At 39.0% G+C, this 27,770-nt stretch overlaps 2 protein-coding genes and 1 pseudogene across 3 annotated transcripts; 1 reads left to right on the top strand and 2 right to left on the bottom strand.

Moving 5' to 3' along the window:
- Positions 1–393: 393 nt before the first annotated feature.
- On the top strand, positions 394–7,746 carry patz1 (POZ/BTB and AT hook containing zinc finger 1; the record flags this gene model as incomplete). The annotated part of the gene is made up of 6 exons (XM_079217897.1): positions 394–1,646; positions 2,353–2,416; positions 2,609–2,780; positions 3,811–3,969; positions 6,659–6,871; positions 7,268–7,746. The coding sequence occupies exons 1-6, from the start codon at positions 403–405 to the stop codon at positions 7,744–7,746; spliced, it is 2,331 nt and encodes a 776-aa protein (XP_079074023.1). The 5' UTR covers positions 394–402.
- Positions 7,747–12,706: 4,960 nt separating this feature from the next.
- On the bottom strand, positions 12,707–16,740 carry LOC306736668 (solute carrier family 2, facilitated glucose transporter member 11-like; annotated as a pseudogene). The gene is made up of 9 exons: positions 16,735–16,740; positions 15,555–15,653; positions 14,860–14,940; positions 14,114–14,238; positions 13,885–14,014; positions 13,532–13,680; positions 13,173–13,218; positions 12,975–13,107; positions 12,707–12,838 (listed from the first exon to the last, which is right to left on the bottom strand). The product of its transcript is annotated as a solute carrier family 2, facilitated glucose transporter member 11-like (transcript).
- A 1,431-nt stretch (positions 16,741–18,171) lies between these two features.
- On the bottom strand, positions 18,172–26,417 carry LOC306736283 (solute carrier family 2, facilitated glucose transporter member 11-like; the record flags this gene model as incomplete). Its single annotated transcript, XM_079217901.1, has 12 exons — positions 18,172–18,390; positions 19,018–19,145; positions 19,817–19,892; positions 20,128–20,229; positions 21,993–22,103; positions 22,569–22,756; positions 22,924–23,072; positions 23,194–23,323; positions 23,458–23,582; positions 24,479–24,639; positions 25,378–25,476; positions 26,394–26,417. 12 exons carry the CDS (start codon positions 26,415–26,417, stop codon positions 18,172–18,174), a joined length of 1,512 nt encoding a protein of 503 aa, XP_079074027.1.
- Positions 26,418–27,770: the final 1,353 nt, after the last annotated feature.

Here is a 27,770-nt window from a genome sequence, read left to right as displayed (position 1 = left end):
CAAACCTACCAGGCAGGAAGAGACCTGCGCGGTAACGTTTCGTCTTGAAGACGCGAGAGACCCCTGCGGCGCCGGGCCTCGAACGTTACTCGAACTGTCAGCCATTACAATGAGAACCATAAAACAAAATACACCGTCAATATAAACCCCGAAGGAAACATGTATCACCAAACAAGAGCGACCCTCCAGAAACCAGGGTCAAAGTTCACAGGAAGCTGGGGGGCTGCCATTTTTTTCCCTTGCTACTGCTAACGTTTAACGTTAGATGCTAAAGCGACGGGGAGGGGCGGTTGGTTTTGGATTCTGTAGCTAGCTGGCATCAACTGATCGAACTCGTTCCACGAAAACCGTAATTTCTCCGACCGTTGTCCCTAACATCCATCGGTATTGGATGCATTCGGCATGGAGAAGGTAGCGGAGCCGTCTTGGACTTCTTCGTACACCTATCAGGTGAGCAAGCACAGTGCGGAGATGCTACACAACCTCAACATTCAGAGGAAAGATGGAGGCAGGTTCTGCGATGTGATCTTACGCGTCGGCGAGGAGAGCTTCCCCGCACACAAAGCTGTGTTGGCGGCGTGCAGCGAGTATTTTGAGTCGGTCTTCAGCCGCCAGGCGGAGGGCGACGTTGACACCAAGGAGCTGGAGATGCACACCATCAGCCCCAAAGTTTTTAAAGACGTTTTGGACTTCGCCTACACCTCCAGGATTGTGGTGCGACTGGAGTGCTTCCCCGAGTTGATGACAGCTGCCAAGTTTCTGCTGATGCGGTCCGTCATAGAGATTTGTCAGGAGGTAATCAAACAGTCAAACGTTCAGATCCTCGTCCCGACCTTACGGGGAGGAGACGCCAGCCTCTTCCAGGCCACGGGGACCCCTGAGCTGGGTTTCCCGGTGGCGCAGCAGGATCTCGTTAACGGAACCCGAATGCTGGTGAACGGCCAAAGCTTCGCTAGCAATGCACAGATGCATGTGGACGGGAGTGGAAACACCACCGTCGTGTTGTTAGGGGACGGCGGCGAGTCGTCGATGCCGATATTGGAGCCCGTCGAAGGACTGTCCGCTTCCCCAACAACGGACATGCTGGGCAACACGTTTCAGCACGACGCTGGCTCCCCGGGGTCGAAACGGAGCCGGGGGAGACCAAAGAAAGCTGGTGGGGTCGTGGAGGCTGTGCACTTAAATAACAGCACCCAGAAAGACATTGTGCTGTTTCCTTGCGGGACTTGCGGGAAAGCTTTTACGGAGGCTTCCCGGTTGAAGAACCACGAAGCGCAACACGGGGCCCACACCGGCGATGTAAACAACGTCGGTGACAGCCTGTCAACCGCGGGCATTTCTTTAATGTCTCCGTCTGGGCTGTTGGAAAACGGCGTGCAGTTACACGGAGGGTTGACGATGGATAACGGCCGCAAGCGGGAGAGGACCAGGCGGCACGTCGGCTGTGACATTTGCGGTAAAGTTTTCCGAGACGTGTACCACCTGAACCGACACAAGCTCTCCCATTCTGGGGAGAAGCCGTACGCGTGCCATGTGTGCGGGCTCCGGTTCAAACGCAAGGACAGGATGTCATACCATGTGCGCTCCCATGACGGCTCAGTCGGCAAACCTTACGTGTGCCAAAGCTGTGGTAAAGGTTTTTCAAGGTGAGTTGACCTTTAGTAACACTGACATTATGAAACTGCGTTTTTGAAGTTGTAGAAAAACAGTGCTGTCACCCGCCCTCAAATCACCCAGGACATTGATTCTGACAGGTGCCACTCTATACCTGCACGTGAGACGCAGGCATTAAGTGAACAAAGCTGTAAAAGCACAGCTTTGCAACAAAGCAAAAACGGATGGAATAATTGTACGTCAGTCCTGCTGTTCAGAGAGCTGTTAGTCAGCTTTTGAGATGCAAATAAACATAATGCAGTCGGCTACTTTATCACCAGTACAAACAGGAGTAAATTAGTTCAACTTTATCTGAAGTCATTCTTTTGAGTTGGTACTAATTGATAGAGAGAGAGGGCATAGTTCAAACCCCAAAGTGTTTGTGTAATTGTCTGACACACTCTTAAGTGTTGTCATACACAAACCTTTCTGTTGGAAAACTGTTGAACTGTTACAAAGTGATTTATCATCTGAGTCATCTTGGCTTAAACCACCAGTTTCCCAGGCTCAGTGCTCTCAGGCCCTGCTGCAGGCTCACTGTCACCATCTACTGCTTTGGAGGTTCAAAGACATGCAGATAATACATGTGAATAAGTCATAGGTGCTAATAAGTCACATGCTAATTGCAAAAAGGTGTGTATGTGGAAATATTTTCAAATTTAGATGACGACAAATATTATTTTTCTTTCTCCTTTCCAGACCAGACCACCTGAATGGACATATCAAACAGGTTCACACAACAGAGAGACCCCACAAGTGCCAGGTAACGATATATATATACTGTGTATGTGTGTGTGTGTGTATGTATATATATATATATATATATATATATATATATATATATATATATATATATATATATATATATATATATATATATATATATATATATATATATATGAAATTCAACTATGATACAGAGAAAGGTATTAACAAGTTTATTTCTACATTTCAGATTTGTAATGCCTCTTTTGCTACAAGAGATCGCCTCCGTTCACACCTTGCATGCCATGAAGACAAAATCCCCTGCAAAGTTTGTGGCAAGTTTCTGCGAGCGGCCTACATGACAGACCACCTCAAGAAACACAGTGAAGGGACGCATAACTACTGTGGCATTTGCAACAAAGGTATTTATTTTAAATACATCAGCATGCACCTCACTGTTACAGGCTCCTCTGAAACACTTCTGTCTCGTCCAGACAAATATTTAGTTGGTAATGAACATTCAGAGGAGGAAGAAATGGATGTACACCGGTTTTGGTATTTGGCTGGCTCTGCGTTGTGTTTGAAGAGAAATAAAGAATGTCTGAAGTTATACAAGCATTATAATATATATATATATATATATATATATACTACATTTTTATTGAATTAGGTTGTTTATTTGTCATGTTAAATTATTACTATGTCCAAAACACGTAAGTACAAACACTGTAAAGGTAGACTGTCATGAGTGTAAAACAACAACTAAAAAGCTTCCAAAGTTGACTAAAGTCTAAGTGTTGATCCGCGATCTGTTGGTGCAATGTGTCAACCATTCAAATATGTGTAAGTGCACAGAGGACATAAAAATACATCCTAGCACGAAAGACAGAACATGAGATAGAAAGTCACACCTCAAAGTGTGCTGTTTTCTGTTTTTTTTTTTTTTCCTGGGGTTGTCGGTGTTGGCACCTCCACTCTGTTTTCGTTTTCTGCCACATGAGGAAGCTTAAACCCGTACAATTGTGTCTTTCAGGCATAGGTTGCATTGAGTTGTACAACATATTCATAATTGTTTCCAGGCAGGTCATGTCCGTAGACGAGAGGAAATGCACATACTGAATGTGAAAAATCAGTGTAAAAGTCGGCCCCTACATTCAGTCTGGGTTCTACATGCTGAAAAATGTTGTTAGGCTTTCTCCGGCTTCTTTATTTGTTGTGCTCGTATAGCCTGCACACTAGAGTCCAATACCATTGGCTGGGGCCACTACACCAAAATCACCTCACACCCTTGGTCTCCTCCTGGTTGCGCTCTGTTTTTTGTTTTCTTGTCCTCGTCAAACCCATCATGGTATCTGACAGATGATCGGCATCAAATAGCCGGGGGACCCTCCTCATAGTCAAGGCCTCCAGTGTGTCAAACAACTGCCTTGTTCTTTGTTCTTCTGGTCCCAGGTTTCTCCACTGCGTCCTACCTTAAGGTGCATATAAAGACACACCATGGCTCTCCACTGCCCCCCTCTGCCACAATGCACACCTTTCCTGAGCCAAGGGGGGAGCTGCAGATGCACAACGGCACCCCTTACCACATGGGACGCCAGTGCTCAGTGGAAGGCAAGCAGCCGCCCGCCCCACCCCAAACTCTCATGTTTCTGGCTTTCATTTGTTCTGCTGCTACTTGGAGAAACATGCTGCTCTATTGTTTGTGGATGTTTAAAACGCAAACATCTGTCACCCTCTGCCGCCAAGCTTTGCGCTCAAATATTTTGTGCAATTTCATGTGCTGGTTGTCTTTCTGCTCGCTAACTGTCGACATCTTTCATCCAGAGGGGGCAGAATATATAGAACCATAGCTTGAAGTATTTCACACCTCCTATAAGGCTTTTTCCCCTCTAATTATTGTCTAACTTCTTAGACTGCAAATTAAGTAGTATACGATTAGTCAGGGTTAGGGTCGTTCAACATACTGGAACATTAAGAGCTAGAGGAGTGTTGGAAATACTAGTGTGTTCTCAGAAGGTTCACTGGCTCGTGTCAAAGGTTTGCATTGCAGGTTTGCTGTATCAATGAGCATCTCTTACTATAGAATGAAGTCAAAAGGCAGACAACTCCTTTACTCACATATAGAAGTGAGACTACAGAGGCAACAATCTTTCTGTAGTTTAAGTAAGGATACCTGCTACCATGTGCATCTCTGTTACCATTACACTACATTGTACAAAACTTTGCTCTTTATAAGTCTGAAATTGGGACTGTAATACAAACACATTTTAAGTACCTATCACCACATGCACATAATTGAAGATGAAGAAGTTGTCTAGACTTCATAGTTGACAGTTCTCTTACACATGGCCACGTATGATGTTGGAGTGCTGGGTCACTTTTTTATGTGTGTCTGTACAGCATGGCTATGGCATCAAGTGGTGTCTGTTTCTGCTTGGCTGGTCCATCAGCAGTTCAGTAATGCAGTGTTGCATGAGTGTCCTAATGTGTGCTCCATTTGCCCAGGATTCATTGAAAACATTGTAGAACCAGTTGCATAGAGACAGTGCACAGCGAACTGTGAGCCGCAATTAACATTATGGAAGACGATCTTACCATCTGTTGATTGCACTTCTTAACCGACTGACTGAATTATGTAAGTTACGCATGAGTGCAGAGCATTTGAAAAATATGTTATTTGGCTAATTACTAAACTGAGGTTGGCTATCAAAGTTATTGATTATCATGAGGGCTGCGTTTGCTTGTAGAACTGATAAGGTGAAACTATTAGCCACCGAGTAAATCATTAAAACCAATCATGGTCACTTTGTTTGTTTATGATAGGCATGTGGTTGCAGGTGCATTAACACAGGTTGATATTTGCCATTTATTGTTTTTTGAGCTAGAGTAATATAGAGAAATTGTACAAGCCTCTTTTTCCTTGTGGTATTATCATTCAATTAATCAGAGTTTATTAGCCATATATGCACCTTCTGGCCTCACAGATGAAAAGCAATTTGAGACTTGATACACTAACTAGCAGTTGGTTTGTTAAAATCAATGTTGGCTGTGTTCATTAGCAGGTTTGAGAAGAGAACATCATGTTACACTACGTGATGACCCACAGATACCAGGCCAACCTATTCCTGCACTAGGTGTCAAAAGATTCAGCATCTTTTTCATGTAGGTCCTTTGGGCAACATACTTTTTTAACATACTCTGGTTATGCTGTTATGCAAGAATTGTCTTTTTTCTGCTTCTTCCAAGATGGTTCAGTTGCGGAATAGCATTATTGAAGTTGTGAGAGCACTAGTGGACTTGATTGGTGTTAATACTCTGGTGATCTTCCCAAATTCCTTCCTGGTATGAGTGTCATGGAATGAACAGGCCTCTTGTTGCAGTAGTATAAATGTGTTTTCCTTCAGCAATGTGGACAGTTGACTGTCACATGGCAGATAGATATCAGCTAAGCAGTTACCAACGTGCTGCTCAGCGTGGCTTAGGAACACCAGTTCCAGTAAAGCTAAAGGGCATAAATATTTGAATTGTAAAAATTTACTGAACATTGAAAGAGCTGAGAACTCAATGGAGTTGGCAATCATTGGTTTTAATGATTTAGTTAATTGAGTGATTTAAAAAAACAATCAGCTGCATTTTTAAGCTGAAATTCCTCGGAGATGGCCACGACATGAAGTGTGTACTGTCACTATAAATACTACAGTTTACACTGTAGTTTTCATTAAGTGTCATTTCATTTGTGAGAACAATAAGTATGTGTGAACATTATATTTTGCTTTACACAGTATGGGCTTTTCTCACAGGGATATTCTGACATGTTACAAGACACACAGGTGTAACTAACGGCATTAATGATGACGCTCTCATTTAAGTGTGTCAGTGTATGCATAGTGGCAAGGGTCCTGGCATTGTTACAGTTGTTATGTTTTTAAATACACCTGTGTTAATATGTCAAAAATATCCACTGTGAGAAAGGTCTACACTGAAGTAACACACACTTGAAAGTGTATCTTTATAAAGGTGGATCGTTAGCAATTTGGAGGATTCACTTCCTAATGTATTTTCATTAATATCATCTTGTTTTAGTCGATTTTTTTCAAATAATTATTTACGTCACAAGTCACCTAGTTCAGGGATTTGGTGTTTACTGGAAGGGAAAAGAGGAACAAAGTCTAGTTTACTTTGTTTACAAAGTAAAATATGCCTGGTGACAAAATGAAGGTAATTCTATCCGTATGGTTTCCCGCCGGCCTGTTATGTCTGCCCCCTCCCCTTCCTTTCTCCCTGGCCGGGTGTTGTGTAGACCTGTGCGCCAGTCGCCAGCTGCTTCTCACCTCGTCTGAGGCAGAGGGTCGCTTTCATGGGCTCTCTGGACACCCAGTTCTTCCCCAGCCTGGCCCTCCAGCTTTGGGCCTGCAGCCTGAGCTGCTCATGGGGAAGGCAGGTGGGGCTCCATATTTCTGGGATTGTCGCTCTGGCGGGGTGCCTGGCTTCCCCGTCCATGGGCCTGCTGCAGGTCAGTACAGTCCAGCAGGAGGGTGGGTGAGGGCAGGGTGCTACCGCCGCCCACTGGTTGGAAGAGCACAGCTGAACTGTCAGTGGACACCGGGCACATGGACTGAGTTAGATGACTGTATAGTTTAATGCTGTAGCAACATGTGTTTTTACCATATTATAGTGAAGTTTTTTTTTTTTTAATTAATTGCAAGAATTTGTTCTACTTGTACTTGATGCCTTTTCACTAAAGTACTCAAGTTAAATGTTTTAAGTTTTTGCAGGTGCCAACCAACTACTGGATTAAAGTTGTCATTTGACTAACCATTTGTCCTAATTCATGCCTACCTTTCCTCCCATTTCCACTTTTTTCTCTCTGTCTCGCTCTCTTCCTTCCAACATGCTGTGCTTACCACAGACGGGCAGGAAAATGATGGGAAATGTCCTCACCTGGAATCAGAAGAATCAGATCCTTCCTTTGGGGATTTGTCCAACAGTGACGAGCTTAAATCTCCACACAAAGCTGACGGGCCGGAGCTCGAGATGCCCTCTTTAGCCTGCAATGGAGCCTCTGCGGAGGCTTTGGGCTCCCCAGAGGGATCTAAAGCCAAGACGGATCCTGAGAAGAAGTTTACCTGTGGCATCTGCGGTCAGGCCTTTCGCACAAAGTCCTACCTCAACAAGCACCAGCACAGAGTTCACAAAGCCCAGAAGGCCCAGGGGGTTTCAGGGTCGGGCTTAAATGAGCTTTCCCCCTCCCTAACCTCTCCCTTCTCCCCTCAACAAAACATGTCCCTTCTCGAGTCTTTTGGCTTTCAGATAGTCCAGTCTGCTTTTGCCTCTTCACTGGTGGATCCTGAGGCCGGTCAAAGTGGAATAGACTTCGGAGGGAAGTGACATATTTGCTAAAGTTTTAGCAAATCCTCTAATTCTTAGGACAAAGCTGGGTCGCCCACAGACAATGCTCTGTATTTGGGAGTCACTTTGCCTCAAGGCTACTTTTTCTTTGTTACGTGACTTAATGTGTATCCAATATTTTTGTCACAGACTGCCATACGATTCCTACTTTTTCTACTTTTCCAGAGCATAAAAAGTGAGTGCACAGTGTTTAAATTTCCTTTCTAAAGAAACAACATGAAGGTTCTATTTCCTTTATCTGATGTGGATCTGTTAAAGTTATGTTTGGTATTCTTTCATTTGTTTTTGGCTTGTGTGTTTTTGAGCTTTCTTAGCTGCACAAACATTTCTTCACACGAGATGAATTATTTACAGCAGCCTTTAAAAAAGTAATTACTTATTGTCTGTTCGCCCACTTTAATGGCTCTGATGTAACTGGTAAATCAACCCTTGGCCGTTTCAATGAATTTAATGCTTCATAATCCTCCTTCCCTTAAAAAAACAGATGTCTTTAACTCAGAGCAACAAGAGGGCTGAATTCTGTGATCATGTTTTGCTCTGCTTCTTTTACAATGGATCTTGTTTTGGCTTTATTTTTGACTGCAAGTTTTCTGAGAAACATTCCTAACAGGCCCATGGCATATTTCATTACACATTTATCAAACTGTTTTCTATCAGTTTGCTGCTGACCTCTGAGTAGCACTGATAGCTGTCAAGGACCTTAATGAATAATTATTGTCAGAATTACAGTGAAGAAGCACTTTTAAATCATGTTTTGATACGACTTTAAATATGAATGGTTACAGCATACACACAAAACTCATCTGACACCAGAAAACCTGGCCAGAAAATAATTTCAGATTCAACAAAAAAAATAATTATGCTTCATCACTGAAGAAAATAGTGATTGTGAATCACTGCTAAATTAGTTATTACGCCAACTTTGTTCGATTTAAATGATAAAAAGTTGAAAGAGGAACTGTGTTTAAAGCTCCATTAGCACCACAATGTTCTTATTTTTAGTTAGTTTTTCAGATACAGAGCTTTTTTTTGTATTTGAACAAAGCCTCTGAGTGTTGTCATTCACCATTTTCCTGAGCGGTTGTGAATCTTAATCAGGGAGCAGAGTTGGTACCCTGATGTAATACACGGAGGGATTTATGTTCGAAATGAAGCAAATCTACTTTATAGCTCATTTGTGATGGGAAAAGTTCTGAATAATGTTTTCATTTGATTATTTGTAAATTATTTATGCAAAAAAAAAGTAAGGAGGGGAAGCCATTATAACTAAAATGAATAGTGTGTCCAGGAATACTTTTGAAAAAGATTTTTCCCAGGATAATGTTCTTTTAGCCTTGAAACATGCCTTGAGCTCGTTAGGAATGAGACCCCTCGCCCTCACACACAATGACAATGTTCCCAAGCCTTGTTTGTTTGGTGTTAAATCCGCTGTGTACATTTAACAGGGACCAAGGTAAGGCATATTTTCAGTATGTATTTTGAGAAATGTAGATTATATTTTATTAACTTATTCATGCCCTCAGTTTTGTGTACTTTTTAAAAAGAATTGTCAAACAAAAGAATCTAGTGATTTTCTCGTTTTGATAATTTTTTCACTCTAAATTATGTTAAATTTAGTGGTTGTGTGCGTGTTGTGCAAAAGTTAGGGGGTGTTTTGAAGAAGGGGTCACACCCTGATCCACCAGCCTCTGGACCTACCAAAAGAAATGCTACTTTTACAGACTTGAGTAATTAAGCTCACTTTATTTCTGCAGTGTTCTTTCCACTTCATCACCTGCACTTGTATTGCTCACCAACCTCCTGTCAGATGTGCTTGTGCTGATGGTAGATGACATGTCTTGTGTTTGCACTAATGGTCGCGAGGTTAAGGCGTAAGCTATCCATCCGAGTGTCTTGCAGTGAAAATGTGTTTATCCAAAATGTTGAACCAAGACATTCCTGTGATGACGGCAGGCTAAATTGAAAAGCTCCCTCAAATCAGTACACAATGGGAGCTTCTCATCCACTTTTCTGCATTGCTTTGCTTCATTTAAAATCTTGCTCCATTTTCACGCCAAAACATTTCTACGCTGCTGATTAGTTTTGCATCTTGAAATAGTAAACAAGAGGTCACTGATTTTAGGAAAAACAAATGTGTGTGAAGATCAATTCCCTGTCAGTTAAGATTAATTTGATTTTGGTTAAAACAATTAAAAAGTAAAACGGACCATTTTCACAATCATGACGTACTTCCCCTTATTCTTGTATATACTGAAACACAAAATAAGCAATAACTGTTAGACAATTGGCTTGTGCAAAGATACATTTAAATGTAATCATCTTAAATCCTCACACATCGGTTGATTCACATCGTTTTAATAGGTTGGTGGTTTTTCTTCTTGTGTTGTAAAACCTGTATCATGATGCAAATCAATCCCAGTCCAGCAGTGAAGGGGCTAGCTGTGTGTGTGTGTGTGAGCGTGTGTGTGAGCGTGTGTGTATGTGTGGTGATGGTTTGTAAAGAGTGTATATGTGTGCCGCCTGTGTGTCTGTTTCTGTGTTTTTGACCTGTGTTTCTTGCTTTCTGTTTAATTATTATTTGTGTGTAATTTAGGCTGTTAAATTCAGTACATTCCTGTATTATTTATGGTTATGTTGTGATTGTAACAAGTGTATATACCATTCATATACACATTCTATAAATATATATAAATATATATATATATAAATATATATGAACCAACCAATATGATCAGTGTTTGTCAAGGGTGGTCCTGTACATATATAGATTTTCTGTCTTGTCTATCATGTAGAGGGATGTTAAGTTATGGCCATTTGATTGAAAGTGTAAACTGGATGTTCTGGCCTGCGAGCTGAGCTGGGGGCTGAATGTCGATCACTGGTTGCTGGCAGTAATGGTTTCACTGTTCACCGTACTGTCACTCTGCTCTGGTAGCGCTCACACTGCCAGCTGCAAAACCCACGTCTTGACCAAGTTTTTTTTCTTCTCCTTTTTTGATCCACTCTGCACTAGTATTTACTCCTTAAAAGTGATAAGGGTTTTTTTTGTTGTTGTTTATTTGAAAACGAGTGGAAGATGCTGTAAGGAAATAATGTTCCTTTGTTTGTGTTCTTCACCGAGATGTATGTTTTTGTCTCACTCATGTTGGTACTCGAGTGCAAAAGGTGTTTTCATTGACTATTTAGGCCTAAATGTGTTTGCTTTCTGCTTTTGGTCCGTTGCAAAGTGCCTTCCAAATACTGATTGTGCACAGCAGTGGATTAAAAAAGGTCCTCTTTTCTAAAGGTTAAGAATTGTACAGAGTGACTTGCATTGACACTTTTGTATGAAAACACACAGAAAATGTACAATATGTTAACTTGGTATTTTATCATCGTACTCAACAAGATTGCTCTTAAGAAATATGAGCTACATGTTTTGTTATAACGTCTTTGGACATATTTCAATATAAGCATACTTTTCTATAGATATTTGTTTTTGTACTCTGTCATTGAGTCTCACCATTCTTGTTGGTACAGAGATGAGAATCAAATAAATTGCAATTGAAAAGCTCCCAATTTTTCTCTTGAAGTTATTACTTGTGGATGATGAAACGATTATTCCATCTTGGCCCAGACTTGATATCGGGAGTTATTACAACTTTTCGTGTTGGTGGTGAAGCTTAACTAAAACATGAAATATGTAGACAAACAGTCTACATACAGTTAATGAATCATTAATTCACATTTACCTCAAACATTATATTCATGTATATATTAAACCCCTGTCTGGGTAGCTATGATTCACATGACTTGCCCAAAGTGTCATGTCACGGTTGAAACTGTAAAGTAAAAAGGGAAGTAAGACATCCTTAACTGTTAGAAAGATCATTCAGAAACAGAGACGCAAACTGCTGCAGGTCATCAGACAAATGACCCTCACCTGTGTTTGTGCATGTAGGACCTGAACATGATGTGTGTGAAATACCAGGGCCCTATTTCTCGTACCTGGCTTACTGAGTTAGCAGGCTAATTGTCAGGATAAGATGACGTAGGTCAGGCTTTCTCGGTTTCTCGAAGCAGGCTTAGATAAATCACCATAGCAACACATCCACCGTTTATTTAGCGCTTAAGAAACGTATGGATGTGTTGAAAGCACTCATAATTATATGACAGTGCTATTAGTACACCATACATATCATTATTGTAGAACATGATTAAGGTGATCGTGATGAGAATACAGAGAATCACACATCATTTATTTTCACTGCTTCAATTGATTGAATTTCTGATTATGAATAATGCATACATACTGATCCGCCCATACACATATTCAAGCTCATATACACATATATAGTACATGATTCATAAATGCATACAGTACATATATCCTCATAAGTATATATTTACTCGTAAATATAATCTGATTGATTTGGGTGATGAAGCACTTCAAATTAGCCGATACATTTTCTCAACACTGACGCATTTAACTTGTCTGATATATTTGCGACGCTTATGTCTCGCAGCGGGGGCGCTGTTAAAGTTGCGTTCACGGCAACAATGTTGCAAAAACGTTGGAATATTCCCAACGCGTTTGCTGTGAATGATTACGGTATTGACTTCCTCATATGCCTTCATGATCATCTCCTGCTTCTCAATAGAGAAATAAAAAGAGGTTGCTCTGAGTTTATTTGCCACTGTACTGTTAGAACATCATGGTGTCAGTGCTCCATTATTATCCCTTCTGAAGAGGAGCGGGCGCGCGCATTTATCCAGATGACTGACGTCTGGCTAGAATTAACGAGACCGTTTCAGCGCGGATCAGCCGTAAAGAAACCCAGATAGCCTGATGTCAATCATCTCGCTAATTTAAAATGGAGATTAGGACGTTTGCTTGACTTTGTTTAGCCAGGTACGAGAAACAGGGCCCAGGTGTGTAATTTCATGATACCGTTGCATGCTACTTTGAAGAGACACTTACACACAGTGTTACGGTGATGAGCTCTGTTGCTCCAAGACCAATGGACAAGTAGTGCCTCTGGTCCTCTGGCACACCAGACTCACGGAAGATGTCAAAGGCGTAGAAATACAGCTGGATGAGAGAATTAAATATTAGGAGCCATTAAACTGTATGAAGCCGAACACATTAAACATGTTGTGTGAAACAAAACTCAGTTGCTAATATGTATTAATATATTTTATGAAGGGGAAAGCTGAGATGAACATACAGCGTTGATGCCACAGAGCTGAACTCCAGCACAGGGGATGATCAGAGTCAGTAGCTGCCACCTCACACAGCAAGAGCTGAGGACATCCTTCACAGTCTTTGCATTCTCTCCCTGTGTGCTCTCTCTCTCTCTCTCTCTCTCTCTCGCTCTCTCTCTCTCTCTCTCCCTCTCTCTCTCTCTCTCTCTCTCTCTTTCTGCATGTCGTCCAGCTCCAACTTTAAGTTGTCTTCCTGCCACTGCAAGGCTTTTACATGCATATACATACATATCCTGGATCATACTGGAAGTGAGAGTTTTTTTTTTTTTTTTAAACCTGTTGATGCTTAGCCTGAAGCGACCTACCACACTACCACATAAAACAATATGGTGCAAATCATCAAGTTGCAAGAATTAGTCATTATTAGAGACTACACTCGGCCAGGCCACTATTTGTTTTGTTTTTATTTTTTCCTGGAAGGTAATGTTAAGGACAAATTGTATCTAGAATTACTAAAATTACTTTACACTTTATGATCTAGTGTGGATATGTAGATTCAGAGTCTGCTGTGTCCACTCACCTTTTTTGCTGCTTTCAGTGTCTCCTTTGTCGATGTAAAGGTATCGAGGCGTCTCAGGGAAGAAAAGCAGAGTCACAAACTGCAGGATGGCCGGAATACCACTAATAGCCAAGAGGTATGGCCACATTTCTTCTGTTCCCATCAGCTCCCTAAACAGAGTGCAAAAAAAAAAAAATCTGATAAGTGGCAGGAGCAAATTTGCACTTAATATACAGTAATTAAGATCGCTTTATACAGCACGCTGTGCTGTTCAGCCTGACTAATAAGTAAGACAAACATGGTATTGCCCAGTTTGTCTTGGATTTTTGTTGTTATAAATACCTATGTGAATACTAGGAACAGTCAGTTCTTACTTGATGCCAATTATTTGACCCATGACTTTTCCAAATCCGATGAAGATTGAGCCTGTGAGCGTCATGACACCTCTGAGGTTCTTTGGAGAACACTCCCCGAGATACATGAGGTGTACACTTAAGCCTAGACCTGTGAGGGAAAACAAGATGAAAAGAAATTAGAATTAAACATATTTTAAAAAATATTTAAAAAAAGCTAATATACACACTTCACATTATCAGAACATACCAACATTATATCCATAGAGAAATCTTCCCAGCAAGATCATCTCAAAGGACTGGGCCATGCGACTGAAGAGCATGATGAGAGCAGCGACAATCGCCACAACGTTATTGAACAAGAGAGCTTTTTTCCTGCAAAATCAAAAGAAACACCAAATATTTTTCCGCACTGTTGACGCAAATACTTTTTATGTTGATGTCAAACTGCGACATCTGCTTTCTATTAAAATAATAGTTGGACATTTTAGGAAATGCACGTTTTTACGTCTCCTAGCTGTTAATTCTGGTTTATCACATAGACATGTAAGCAGTATTCATCTTCTCATTAAACTCTCAGCAACACAGCAAACGAGTGTACCAAAACCTGAAACTATTTAATTGGTTAAATATTATATTAGTAGTTCCAACAATGATATATTTGCTTTTTTGCTCTTGAAACAATTAGCTTTTCGTTTTTACGTTATTATATTTTAAACTTTTGTAGCTGAAAAAGTCCCTGGATTCTGGGCGGTTTTCATTGTGTGAAAATGCTTGCAATAGAAAATAGACCAGATTTATGTACTAAAAGTGAACATTCATGTTTTTCTGGTTTCAGGTCAGAAAATCAGAGATGTCAGCAAGTAATTGTTGGGTGTTTGCTAATAATTTACAACTCTGTGTGTGTGTGTGTGTGTGTGTGTGTGTGTGTGTGTGTGTGTGTGTGCGTGTGTGTGTGTGTGTGTGTGTGTGTGTGTGTGTGTGTGTGAGAAGGACCAAATGAGCTGCTTGGTGGCACCATGCACTGGAGCTCCGTACCTCAACAGCCATGTGTGGTTCACAAAAACTCTGAACATGCTGCAAAAAACAATGTCACAGTCTTACTTAAAATGATAATGACTTATCAGCTGTACAAACAACAAAAGACCTCAAATAAAAAGTATAATGTAATTGGCCAGCCAAACCAATAATGCATTCATAAAAAAATACTATTGCAACTACTACTAATGATAACAAGTGTCACATCACACCCCATTTGTACTGCATCATATAATAAATATAATACAATTGAAATGCCATTGAAGTGAGAATAAAAGCATCAACTATATCAAAAAGGTGGCACATTTTCAAGGAATTATTTACAGTTATTTATAGAAATAAGAAACATATGTCAGGCATTATCTTCAACAGTATGTAGTTGCAATGAAATAGGAATTTGACAGAATCACAGTAAAACGTAATATTGACTATGTAAAATGATCTGCTCAGGCCTGTTAGAATAATGACAGCACATAGCTTCTTCTGAAGGAAAGAAAATACGACCTGATACCTCTATCTACCCTAACTGTGTGCAGACACCACAGGACATAATGAAGAAGAGAAACAAACTGTGACGTGAGAGGGTTGTGTTTCAGTTCACAAAGCAAACCATACTTCTATTCATTCTTTGCATCTAACTAATATAATCTTACCACTGCTGGAGAAGCGATGAGAGAAACTTGAATCCCATACTGGAACGACCCCCCAATTCCCAAGACCAGAGACAGCAAGTAAAGCCTCCAGTACTGCAGCTGGAATGTCAAGTGGACATCATATACACAGTGTGTATATTGTTTTGTTTCTTTTTAAATTATATGTAAGACATATAAATAACATGATGAGATTATAAAATGGTATTAGTGATATACTATATAATTATAAACACTCTGCCTTTTGTCAGATTTACAAGTACTTTTATTTTTGATAGTTTCAGTACATTTTGCTAATAATGAAGGGCTTTATTTTATTTCAGGTCCAATTCTGTGGCTTAAATGAGTTTTATTTTACTTTCCAGTGGAGACACAAGTTCACAAGTTGAGGAGACAATCGGTTTACAGGGCTGGCAGGGGATCTCTTCAAATTACAAAAAAGCTGTTAATCAATGTAAAATAATGTAGCTCAAAACAGAGTTAAGCAGGCAATTAAATCAGGATACACAAAAACAATGTTTACAGCAGGATTTCTACTTGTAATGGAGTATTTTTATTTTGTATCTTTTTACTTGAGTAAAGAAGAATACCTCCTCTACTACTGCATGTATGGACAGGTCATTAGTAACATACATTTAGTATACCTAACTGAAATACGTTTTATAAATACAAATTGACTTGCCGGTATCTAAAAAAAAATCACAAATAAAGAGAATCTTTTTTCTTGTAACAATGTTCACCTACCTTTCTTGATTCCATTTTTTTGATGCTGGCTCTCTGGGTGCTGCCTGCAGAACGGAGCAGGAGAGGACACTTTTATTTAAAGGGTGCCAGAGTTACACATCAAGAAACTTTGGTTGTAAATTCATGTTTTTGAAGATCATAATGTGTGTAAAAGGGATGACCAACCTGGTCTGCCTCATAGATTTCTGTGATTGTTCTGAGTAAGTGCTGCCAGTAAAGTTAGACATTACTGGTAGGGAGGTGTCTTAAAACGTGTGTAGATGAGAGGATTATATGCAGCATACTTAAGTCCATGTTCAATTTGTACATTATTAGTAATCTTATGTAAATTCAATATAAACGACGTACATATAGAAAAAAGACACCCACTGATTTTACATTAAGATCAGGTTACTCATTGAGCGAAGTACAACTCATCTAGTTAAAAAGTTGCATGTACCCTCATGCTCTAGAGGAGCATGAGAAAATAATAAACTTATTTCTATAGTGCTTTTCAAAAACAAACAAAAATGGAAAGAACATTCGAAAATGTAATTAAACATGCAGTGATTTCAATAGTGGTCAAACATAGAGAGAGAAAAAATAAAGAAGTATTATAAATATTGCCAGTCTAAATAGATTGTATTTCAACGGTTTTTAAACTGAGGCTCTGATATTGATGAGGAGTTTGCAACTAAAATAGTCATAGCATTATTCCACTTTGTTTTAAACCTGGGCTTATCTGAGATCTGAGGGGTCAGAGCAGATTGAGCAGACGTTGAGCGTTTCTGAGAAGTCTTTCTGCTGCATTCTGCACCAACTGTGGACAGGAAAATAACCCTTATGATGTTTTAGTGATGTCATCAGGGTTATCGCAGCTAGGGTTTAGAGATTTCCCGATTATTTTCCACACCATATGACAATATATATATATCTATATAGATATATATATATCTATATAGATATATATTATACACAATGTTATATGTTGTCATGTTTATAATTATTTTTTTTAAGTCAATTGTAAAAAATTAAATACAATTAATAGAAAGATTAATTATTGTTGTATGTTGTAGTCAGAGTAAATGTGTGTCTGATGGTGAAAAGGAGCATTTGTGCTCACCAAACAAACAGTGAATAAAATAACTTTCTTTTGACACTTTTGACTCCAAACTATTTATGTTGTATGTATAGAAAACACATTTTGATGGTCACATTGAAAACTCCACTCTGAAAAGGGATGTCCATACAATATATTTTATTGCCGCAGTGTTAGAGCATAAAAACAAAATCAATATTCAACATAAAAAATTGCACTTACTCTGTAAAAACTATAGATTTCAGTTGCTACCAAATGTATAAATACTCAATATCATGATACCTTTTTTCATGAATGAGGTGTGCACACTGATGCATGAAGTTGATATTTGATACGGTGCAAATTAACATCACTGTCCATCTAAATACATTCTCCGTGATTTGGTTCACCATTTACCACACAGCAAAGACTTTAGTACTCTGAAGGTTGTTTAACTGAAAGGCCTCATGTGAAGCTTTCTCTGACCTTTGACCTCCAAAATGGTAGGATAAAGCAAGGCTGTGCTGATGTGTTTTCAGAGGCAGCAGATCACTTATCTTCTGTCAATATATAGTAGTTTTAATTACTGTTGTCTTATGCCAATCAGTGACACAAAGTAGCAAGTGTAAGATGTCAAAGGTAATTCCTTTAAATCCTCTTGATAGAAAACACTCTCAAAATAAAGGAGTGATAATAAATCCAAGTTGCTTTCGGTGATGTGAAAGTGAACGTTCCTTTGTTCCCGACGTTTCCTGCTCAAACAGAACAGTGAGGCTTATAGTGGTCATGTCCGTATGGGTTTTGAGGGGAAAAGACTGTCTACAAGGCCGTAGAATGACTCACTTCACCCAGTTGATACTGAGTTTTAGCTTGCGATGTACACTTTTCATCCTGGCTTTTAAAGTTGAGCTTGTTGAATTCACTTGTGATGGCTGACAGAGACTTCCCTTTGGTCTCAGGCAGAATCAGGCCGACAAACCACGCAGACAGCAAGCTGACCGTTCCGAAAGGCACGAAGCAGTACTCGCTCAACTCACTCTGTAAAAGAAAGGCAACAGAAAGCTATCAGACTCCAGGCCTGGCTGAGGGTTTTCTATTCTTGTATACGCATATACATGTGCAGATTTACAAAATGATTTAAATAACTGGAATGAATGAACTAAAACCATCACCTCTAATTCCATATCATAGAAAGATCAGTAATGAGTCAGCGATAAAGCCATGAGCATCCTGACAGAGTCCTGTATTCCCCCACTTTCAGACTCTGAACTCTGGGAGGCGCTAGAGGGCGACGTTTCCTATTTTAAGGAGTTTTTTATGTTGCGTTTCAATCTGCCTGTTAGCTTGTAGTTCCCCTTCTCATGACAGGTTGTTGAAAGATGTTATGTTGGATTAAAAATAAATGTACCAATATTTTTTTCTTCTTTTTAACATTATTAGATGTGGTAGAGTTGGAGACATGAAAGAGGGAGTGCAGTATGCAGCAGTAATCCACTGCAAGAGTACCAAGAAAAACAGTATGTTTTAATTAAATAGTGCCTTAGTTTTGTTTTATTAATAATTTGGTAGGTGAATGTACAGTTTTAACAAGGTGTAAGCGTATTTATGCTTGTTCATTGTTTGTACGTTTGTAAAACGGAGGAGTGGATGAAGCGACAGACTGACCACTAGAAATGGAAAGATCATCCCAATGATGAAAAGGTTGAGCCACATCATGGAGCCAGCGATCGTGTACGCTGCTGGCCGAGCCGTCTGATTGAAGATCTCTGTGGGCAGAATGCCAGTCACTCCAGCTGAGAAAACAATAACAAAACATCTAATTGAGTTAGCTTCATCAGTAGAAATATAAACATGAGCTATTATAGCTTGACCTACTGGATTTGTTATATTTGGTAATACCTAATAAGCAATAAGTTGTTCAATAGACATTCATGAAAACATTATCAAAATGTATTAAAGCTAACAAACTTTTCAAACAATGTGTTTCTGTAATAGTTCAAAAACACACTTATCACAGTGAAACACAAGTACACAATCACTTCACCTTGAGATTTTCAGTAGTTTAGGTTTGAAGACACCGACAGGAAAGATGATTACTTGTGCGTTATTCTGTCTTCCTCCAAAATCATCAAACAGTTGAATCAACACCTCTTAAACTGTTTCAACAACAACTAGACATTTGTATCTTCATGAAGTAGTATTTATTTATTGTTGTATTAGACTGAATTAGTTTTAGCTGATTTACCTGTTTATCATCTGAAATATGCACCGAAGAAACAATTTGAGTTGTCATGCGAATAGAAACAGCTGTTGTGCTGATGTGCAGCAAAGACAAAAAAGAGAAAATGATTGACACTGTATTAAATATGTATTACTGAAATATAACTATTTAACTGATTAATCTAGAAGAAAATGTTAGTCTCACAGACATTTTTTATTGTGTCTCTAAAAACATTAAACTTACCTGGTCCCAAGCCAAAGCTGAGAATGTAGGTGAAGATGCAGGCCATGCTTATGTATGGCATCCAGGATATATTGTGCTGTTTGCAGCGAGAAGAAAAATAAACCAGATCACTTTTATATTTCATAGATTGACCATTGACTTGTAATGCTCAGTAATTACTAAAAGTTCACCGTAGAAATTTCACATAATAATCACAATTATTACTTTACGTTTCATTGTTACCTTGCAAATCAAAGACGCATGCATGATTTGTCTTTGGAAAATGTAAATGTGGAGGTTATTATGTAGGTCAATTAAGTGATTCATGACACCTCAAACAACAGAGCAATTGTGAAGACAACGGCCCAGACGGTCATGAGGATGTACCCTCCCATCAGCATGAACCTCCGGCCTTTGCGCTCTACCAGCAGGTTCTGAAAAACATAAAAACATGGACATCAGACTCTGTTTTTCTATAATTATAACAATTCATATCTAAGACTTTTTAGAAAGGTACATGGACACTGAACAAATACAAATCAGGAACTTTCTGTTGGTGAATGACTCGCATATAATGTACGCAAATAATGTATGTATGTAAGGTTATCTTCCAGTAAAAACACAGTAGCTTGGTCTACTGTCAGTTTTTCTGTTCAGTTAGTTGAGTCAGAGATATCATTAGACTAATAATTAGACACTGTCTTTATTAAAATAGGATTTTGACATATTGGGAAATATTTGTATTCACTTACGTGCAGAGTTAGATTAGAAGGTTGACTCCAATCTCTGTGCAGTAAATATGAAGCTGGAGCTATAGCAGCTTAGCATAAAGCCTGGAAACAGGGGGAAACAGCTAGCACAGCTCTGTCCGAGGGTACCAAAATCTACCGACCAGATCCACCTCAGATCCACCTCTTTGATTAGCTAATTAACATATTCAATCTTGATTGTTTAATCTGCACAAACACTGATGGGTGTTGTACCGGACTATTTCTTGGCTAGGTGCAGGAACTCCTTGATTACCAGGCAACCAGTGGAGACTCCAATTTCTTATAGTTCTGTTTCTGTAGACAAAAAACATATAATTAATCCTGTAGGCTTTGAACGGAATCAATAACTCTTCATAATAATGATAATAATAATAATATAATACTATTAATACTAAGTATGACGTCAAATTGAGTATAAAGTGTGTTCCAACTGAATAGTTTGTGGCTTTTGTCCGCGCAAGAAATGTCAGGAAATTACTAGATTAGCAAGAATTGCATTGCATCTCTTCAGACTGTGAAATGTCAACCAAAGCTGCTAATATGTCACTTAATCAAGTTTCAATATATTATCTGGGGAAATATAGAATCCATTCGGATTCCCAATATGTGTACAGTTTATCCAACTAACAACTGTTTTCACAACGTTTTCGGAAATGTGAAAGCCGTCGTCATGAGACCGGCTGTCTGCGATGCAGCCATGTGATGAGGTCACATGATGGTCTTGCTTGAGAATACTTCAATATGCAGGTATTAACTGCTCATTTAGTAGGCGGTATGCAGTACTGATTGAGTATGTAGGGGGCAGTATATTAGTATGCAATTTTGAACACTTTTTAATAGAGGGAGTATTATGATTTAGTTGCTTTTGGACAGAGCCAGGCTAGCTGTTTCTTAGGCCTGATCAGAGCGTGTTGCAGCAGCCTACCACTGCGTTTGCATTACCGAGCACCTCGAGTTAAAAACACATTTAAGCAGCCTTCATCTTTGTGTAAAGCTAAGTTAACCAGCTACATGCAGATTTATATTTAACAGACAAACACAAAAATGGTATTAATCAGCTAACTGTCATCAGGAAAGCATATTTACCAAAATGTCAGACTGCACCTTGAACATAATATCTTCTTCTAAGTGAGAAAACATAGTCCATTCAAAGATATAAAAAGCAGTTAGTTTCTGTTCCTTTTTTCTCTCATTTCTTCAGGAATTTGTGTATCCTATTGTAAATTGTTCACATTGTGTTAGCGTAACATCCTACAGTATGTCTAAGTGTTTTCAATTGTGAAATCAAATATAAAAGCTGTTGTATGTACATTGGACTGTTCTTAGTTAAGTCCTTAGTCTCTGTTAAAGCCTTCAGGGGAATACAAACAGCAGTCTCTCTGCCTTTAGCCGCTTACATAACATGTGCTTTAATGATGGATACTTACACACAATATACACGCAGTGAATTCACAAGTACCAGTGCCAATTGTGATATATTGGATTTTATCATCAGATACTCCGGCCTCTTTGAATATGTATGATGCATAGAAGTAAATCTGAAAGAAAAAGTACATAAGAAAAGGATTAAACCAGCTTCTTGTACAAAGAGCAACTATGTTAACACCCTGCCCCACTGCCAAGCATGTGGCTAAAAGCCTTGAAAGTGTTTACTCAGCATTTTCTAATGAGAAGGCAACTTGTTGCAGCTCTGAAAATAAGTTTAGACTCATTATTAACTCTCATATATAAAAAATAAAAATGACAAAGAGACGACAAAGCCTTTTTGTCAAAACAATAAGTTGTCTTAATTATTCCATGCACATTACAGCAAGGGATGGTGCTTCATCACCGCTTTACATTATTAATACGATCTGCAGGAACATAAAGAAAACTACACATGACACACACCACTGATGGATCCTCTCAATTTTCTAATCAACCTTCTGTCATTGCAGAGGCTAAAAGAACATTTGATACCGTTGCTCGGTATCCTGTAACACTGACCTTCTATCTTTTCTTACCGAGTCATTACCACAAAGTTGCATGGTACTGCTGAGGACCATGACAGAGATGAGCTGCCAGCGCACTGAGCGGTCAGCAAAAAGCTCCCAGGGTCGACGGGCCCTCATGCCTTTGGTTTCAGCCTGTTCCTGCAGGATCTCATCCAGCTCGCTGCTCTGGACCTCACAGCCTCGCAGCCGTCTCAAAGCTGACCAAGAAAACACAAAAACACACAATTTAACTGACTTGAGAAGTTGTAGTTCTGTCTTTCTGGCTAGTATAGAAGTATAAAGAAGCATACAATGGAAATACTACATTCAAATTGTACTTTAGGGCAGTATTTTGTAAATGTACTTATTATTATTACATACCCACCATTAATACATGCCTCCTTGTCCCCCCTGTCGATGAGCAGGTATCTGGGGCTCTCAGGGAACCACGGCAGGGTAAGGAGCTGCACGAGGCCAGGAATGGCATTACTGGCAAGAAGATACTGCCAACACGACTCACTGCCCAGAATCTCTCTATAAATAAATAATCCAGGGTGTTAGTGTGAATATAATTGAAGTCTACAGCAAATATTTTTGTTGCAGTAAAATATTAGTCTTTTTTGACAAATAAAAAAAAGTCTGACAGCGTCCATACCTGAGTCCGACCACCTGTCCTAACACAACACCAAAGGCTGTGAAAACAGCTGATGACAAGGAGATAGCACCTCGTAAGTGCTTTGGTGCACTTTCTCCAAAATACATGGGTTGCACATTCATGCTGATCCCTGAAAAGCACACAGTGGCTTTCTTTGAAGTTAATAAAGTATCTGTTGCACAGTTTTTTTTTTAAATTATTATTACCGCAGTTTAGCAGGTATTTGAATGCAAACATGGACATTTAGTGACATAAATTACATACCAGCATTTATCCCCACTAGGACACGTGAGATTATGATCATCTCAAAAGACTTGGCAGCTCTACTTGTCACAGCTAAGAGTGCTCCAGTCATGAGGAAAATGTTGTTCAACAACAGGCATTTCTTCCTTGGAAATGGAAAAGAGGACAAAATGAATAGATTGCTCACAACTCTTGGTGAGAGTTTCAGTCTTACGAATTATCGACTGATGGACCGTTTGGCCAAATGGCAGCGATATCATGTTGGTAGACGTCTAATTGTATGGAAATGGTTTATATAATCCCCAAATCATTAATCAAATGGTCTGTATAGCATTATCTATGTAGTTAAAGTCTGATATATTGTATTTATCTGTATCATAGAGCTCCATTGTTTTCTGAAAACTATTTAAAAAACACATCAATGGCTGTTGCACTGGGTGACATTTTCCTTCAGTGTGTGAACAAACAAGCTTTAATTTATTTAGAGTCACTCCCACACACAAATTACTGCTGCTGTAAAAACTCAATGGAGCATCAAATGTGTGTTCATCTAAAATACCGCCAGGTAAATGCACTTTTGACTCTTGTTTGATTAAAATGTGTGAAAAAAACACACTACCCAGCTGTTTTAGGACATTATTTACCTTTTTTTTTTTTTTTTTTTAAAGGAATTATTGCTTTTGTGCCCCATTTTTTAAAAGATACATCTTCAGTATGACATGGACTTTTGGATTGGAATTATTCACAGCAACAATAAGAATAACAACTCCAACTGAATGCTTCAAAGTCGATTATACAGTTATAGATGTAGTATGCCAGCAGGATTGATGCATGTGTTTCTCTGAGGTTTACAATTCATCCCATGGTCATATACATGTACACCTGTGATAGAAGAAAGTAAAGGATCAATATCTTCATATATTTATATGTCCATCTATATCAACAGGTCAATCATTCACTCTTTGCATGTTCAATGAACATCCTCTGTACTCGTGCATCAAGATATTAAGACAAATCAGCATGATGCAGCGTCTTATATTACCTCCCGAAGCGTATGGTCATTGGTCCTGCGATAATAGACCCGGCAAAGCCCCCAAACGAGAAGATGGAGACAATAATTGTCCAGACCAGAGTCACCTGGTAGTCCTCCAACTGGATGTCCCACCGCTCCAAGAATGTCTCATTAACAAAGGTCTGAATAAACTGTGTGAAAAGACAAGACGGTCAACCTTTAAAGCTTCACTGAGATAGAGAACCACGGGGTGGTTAAAGCTGACACTTATTACCTCAGCTTATTTATCTTTGTGTTTGTCTTTGGTGGTGGGAAGCTGGATTTTAAAGCTTGGAGGGTCAACTTTAAATCCTGATTTGCAGGAATTGTTTGTTGATGATGTAAGTTTGTGCTCTTTATTTGTGAGTGCAGCTGCTTTTATGAAACAATGAGGATCCTGCCTTCATAATTAGTTTCTATAAATAAATAAATGGAATGTGTTACAATGAGAATGACTAATCACAGACACAAGTAGCCTAATTCTTGTTGGTGCCAATTTACACTGTGAATTATTGCACTGTGCTTATTGTTACGCACCATTACCCAGCCAAATTCCTTGTATGTGCACATGTACTTGGCAATAAACCAACTCTGATTCGGATTCTGACAAAAATGTGAAAAAAACGTAATGCTGGTCAACACAGCGCAGTGCAAAAGTGAGCCCACTCACACAATACACTCTTAGATAAAAACATGAATATCAATTTAACACAATGTTAATGTATGTTCACACTTGTAGATGTAACTTTTAAAACACTTTCTCACACCATGCAAGACATTATCAGCTCTGTCAATAAGTAAATATACTATATGTACCTATATTTCACACCTGAACACTGCTTGAACATACATACATGAATTTAAATTGCAAATTAGACTCAAAAACGTACAGTTGTGGGAGCATTCATTATTGCAAGGTTGTAGCCATATTGAAGAGTTCCTCCACAGGCTGCAGAAGCAACCATTAGCACCAATGTCAAAGAACTGCTCTGTTTATACAAACAGATAGATACATATTAGATTGTACACATTTGTCTTATCAAGTTGCCTATACATTTTCTAAAATCACAGCATTTCCTCTATTTGATTTGTTGATTTACTGTAACCTAATCCAAAACGCAGGAGAGATCATGTCAGAATGACATCAACAATATATGACAATATGACATTTGCAAAGGTTTCCTGATATTTCTACACAAAATGTAATCTGCACAATTAATTTTCTGTTGTTGGGCACATGTTTTCATCATCACTCTGATGAAGTAACAACATTATAGTGTAAAAAACTTAACAAGTAACAGTCCTGCACTAAATTCGTACTCAAGTAAAAATACAAAAGTTGAAGCATTAAATTAACTTAAAGTATTCATGATGCAGAATAACCCATTTCAAAATAATATATCTTCAATTACTTGATTATAATTAGTGATGCATTGATGTGTAATTTAATGCTATGCTCTTAAAAGCAGAGCATGTTCATTACTGTATGTATTGCTAGGTATTTAACATACAATAAAGCATCAACAGTTATTAGTTTACTTATATTGTTCATTAATAATATCTGCTGATTAACTTTAGCTGTCAGATAAATTAAGTGGAGTGAAAAGTAAAGTATAAAACATGTAAACATGAAATTAGCATATTCAAGTAAGGTACAAGTACTTGAGTAAATGTACTTTTACCACTGATGGTTGTTTTAATGTCACTTTGTCTGACATGTGTATAATATTACAAAATCAATAGATCTTCAAACAGCACGGCAATTTTTAGGAATTACACAGCTACCAAGTAATCCAGATTTTCTTCAAGAATTCCCTACTTGCTATCGAGTCCACAAACCAAACAAGCATCCGGGATTAAACTCTAAAGTAGATTCCTTATTGAAAAGTAGAATATGCTTATTTACCTTCTGTGCACCTGCAGACGACATTGTCATTTAAAGGACGTAGTTAAATGGTAAAAAAGAAAGAAAGAAGCGACTTGATGATATCAGATAACTAGCCACCACACAGCTCAACTCACTACCTAAACAACCATCCCCTATAACGCTAGCGCGAGCACGCGCTTAACGCGTGCGCGTGGCGGCCTCTTATGATTGGCTACAGTTGAGAAATCAACGCACAAATGGACAAACTTTGAGCTGACGTCTTACAAGCTTTCGATAAATGTCACAACAAGGACTGCATATGAGAGAGGGAAACATAGAGAACCAGAGCATGCGATTTTACAGAGAAGGTGGTGGTGGAATGGTTGCACCTGATGGCGAAATCTATGTAAACATCTCCAGGGAAAGACGAAATGTGATATGTAATGTTAAAACATATAGGAGGAGCTCAGATAGAAAGCAAACTATTAGGAATACGTAATTAAGTATGGGAAGAGGACCCAGAGAGTTACAGAGCAAGGAAAATGTTAGGAAAATAATGGAAAAGATGATTATAGAGAAAAACAGGATCCCACACTGCAGGCCCTGTACAAGTAGGTTCTGCAAGAGGAGGACGTGGACAGTGCAGCTCAGGGCTAAGAAGAAAAACCTATGACCGGGTGAAGCGACACTTTTACTGGCCTCTTATGAAAAGAGGCATTTCAGCTTTCATTAAGACCTGCCACGTATGTCAGCGGACTGGAAAACCAAATAAGACATTAAAGCCTGCGCCTCTGTATCCAATTCCCATTGCTGACCAACCGTTTGAACATCTGATCATTGACTGTGTTGGTCCCCTGCCACGCTCTAAAGCTGGTAGTAACTTTTTGTTCACAGTGATGCATCAGGCTACACACTATCCTGCTGCATATCCTCTCAGGAATATTACAACAAAGTCTGTGGTAAAGGCGCTGACTCAGTTTATATCTATTGTTGGCATCCCAAAGGTAATTCAGTCTGATCAGGGGTCTAACTTCTGTTCAAAGTTGTTCGCAGAGGTGTTGGGGCAGTTACGGGTTAAACATTCTAAGTCCAGCGCCTACCATGCGCCTTAGGAAAATAATGGAAAAGATGATTATAGAGAGGATGAAATTCTATATAAAAAGAAGAGGATTGTTTTTTCCTGACAAGAGTGGATTTAGGAAAGGGAAAGGAACAATGGATCCATTCATTTGTTTGGAGACAGAAATTAGAAATGGCCCAATTAATAACGAATAAAATATGTCAGTGTTCTTTAATGTGGAGAAAGCATGATATGGGAAGAGGGATGTATATGATTAAATTAGATAAAAAGGGAATAACCAGAAAAAAATTCTGTAGATAACAATTGTATTTGATAGATATAGGCATCAGGTCTGT

This window comes from Taurulus bubalis (assembly GCF_910589615.1).
Source record: "Taurulus bubalis genome assembly, chromosome: 5".
Taxonomy (NCBI): domain Eukaryota; kingdom Metazoa; phylum Chordata; class Actinopteri; order Perciformes; family Cottidae; genus Taurulus; species Taurulus bubalis.
The sequence above is the reverse complement of the archived record's forward strand: the minus strand, read 5'-3'. Positions and strand labels throughout refer to the sequence as shown.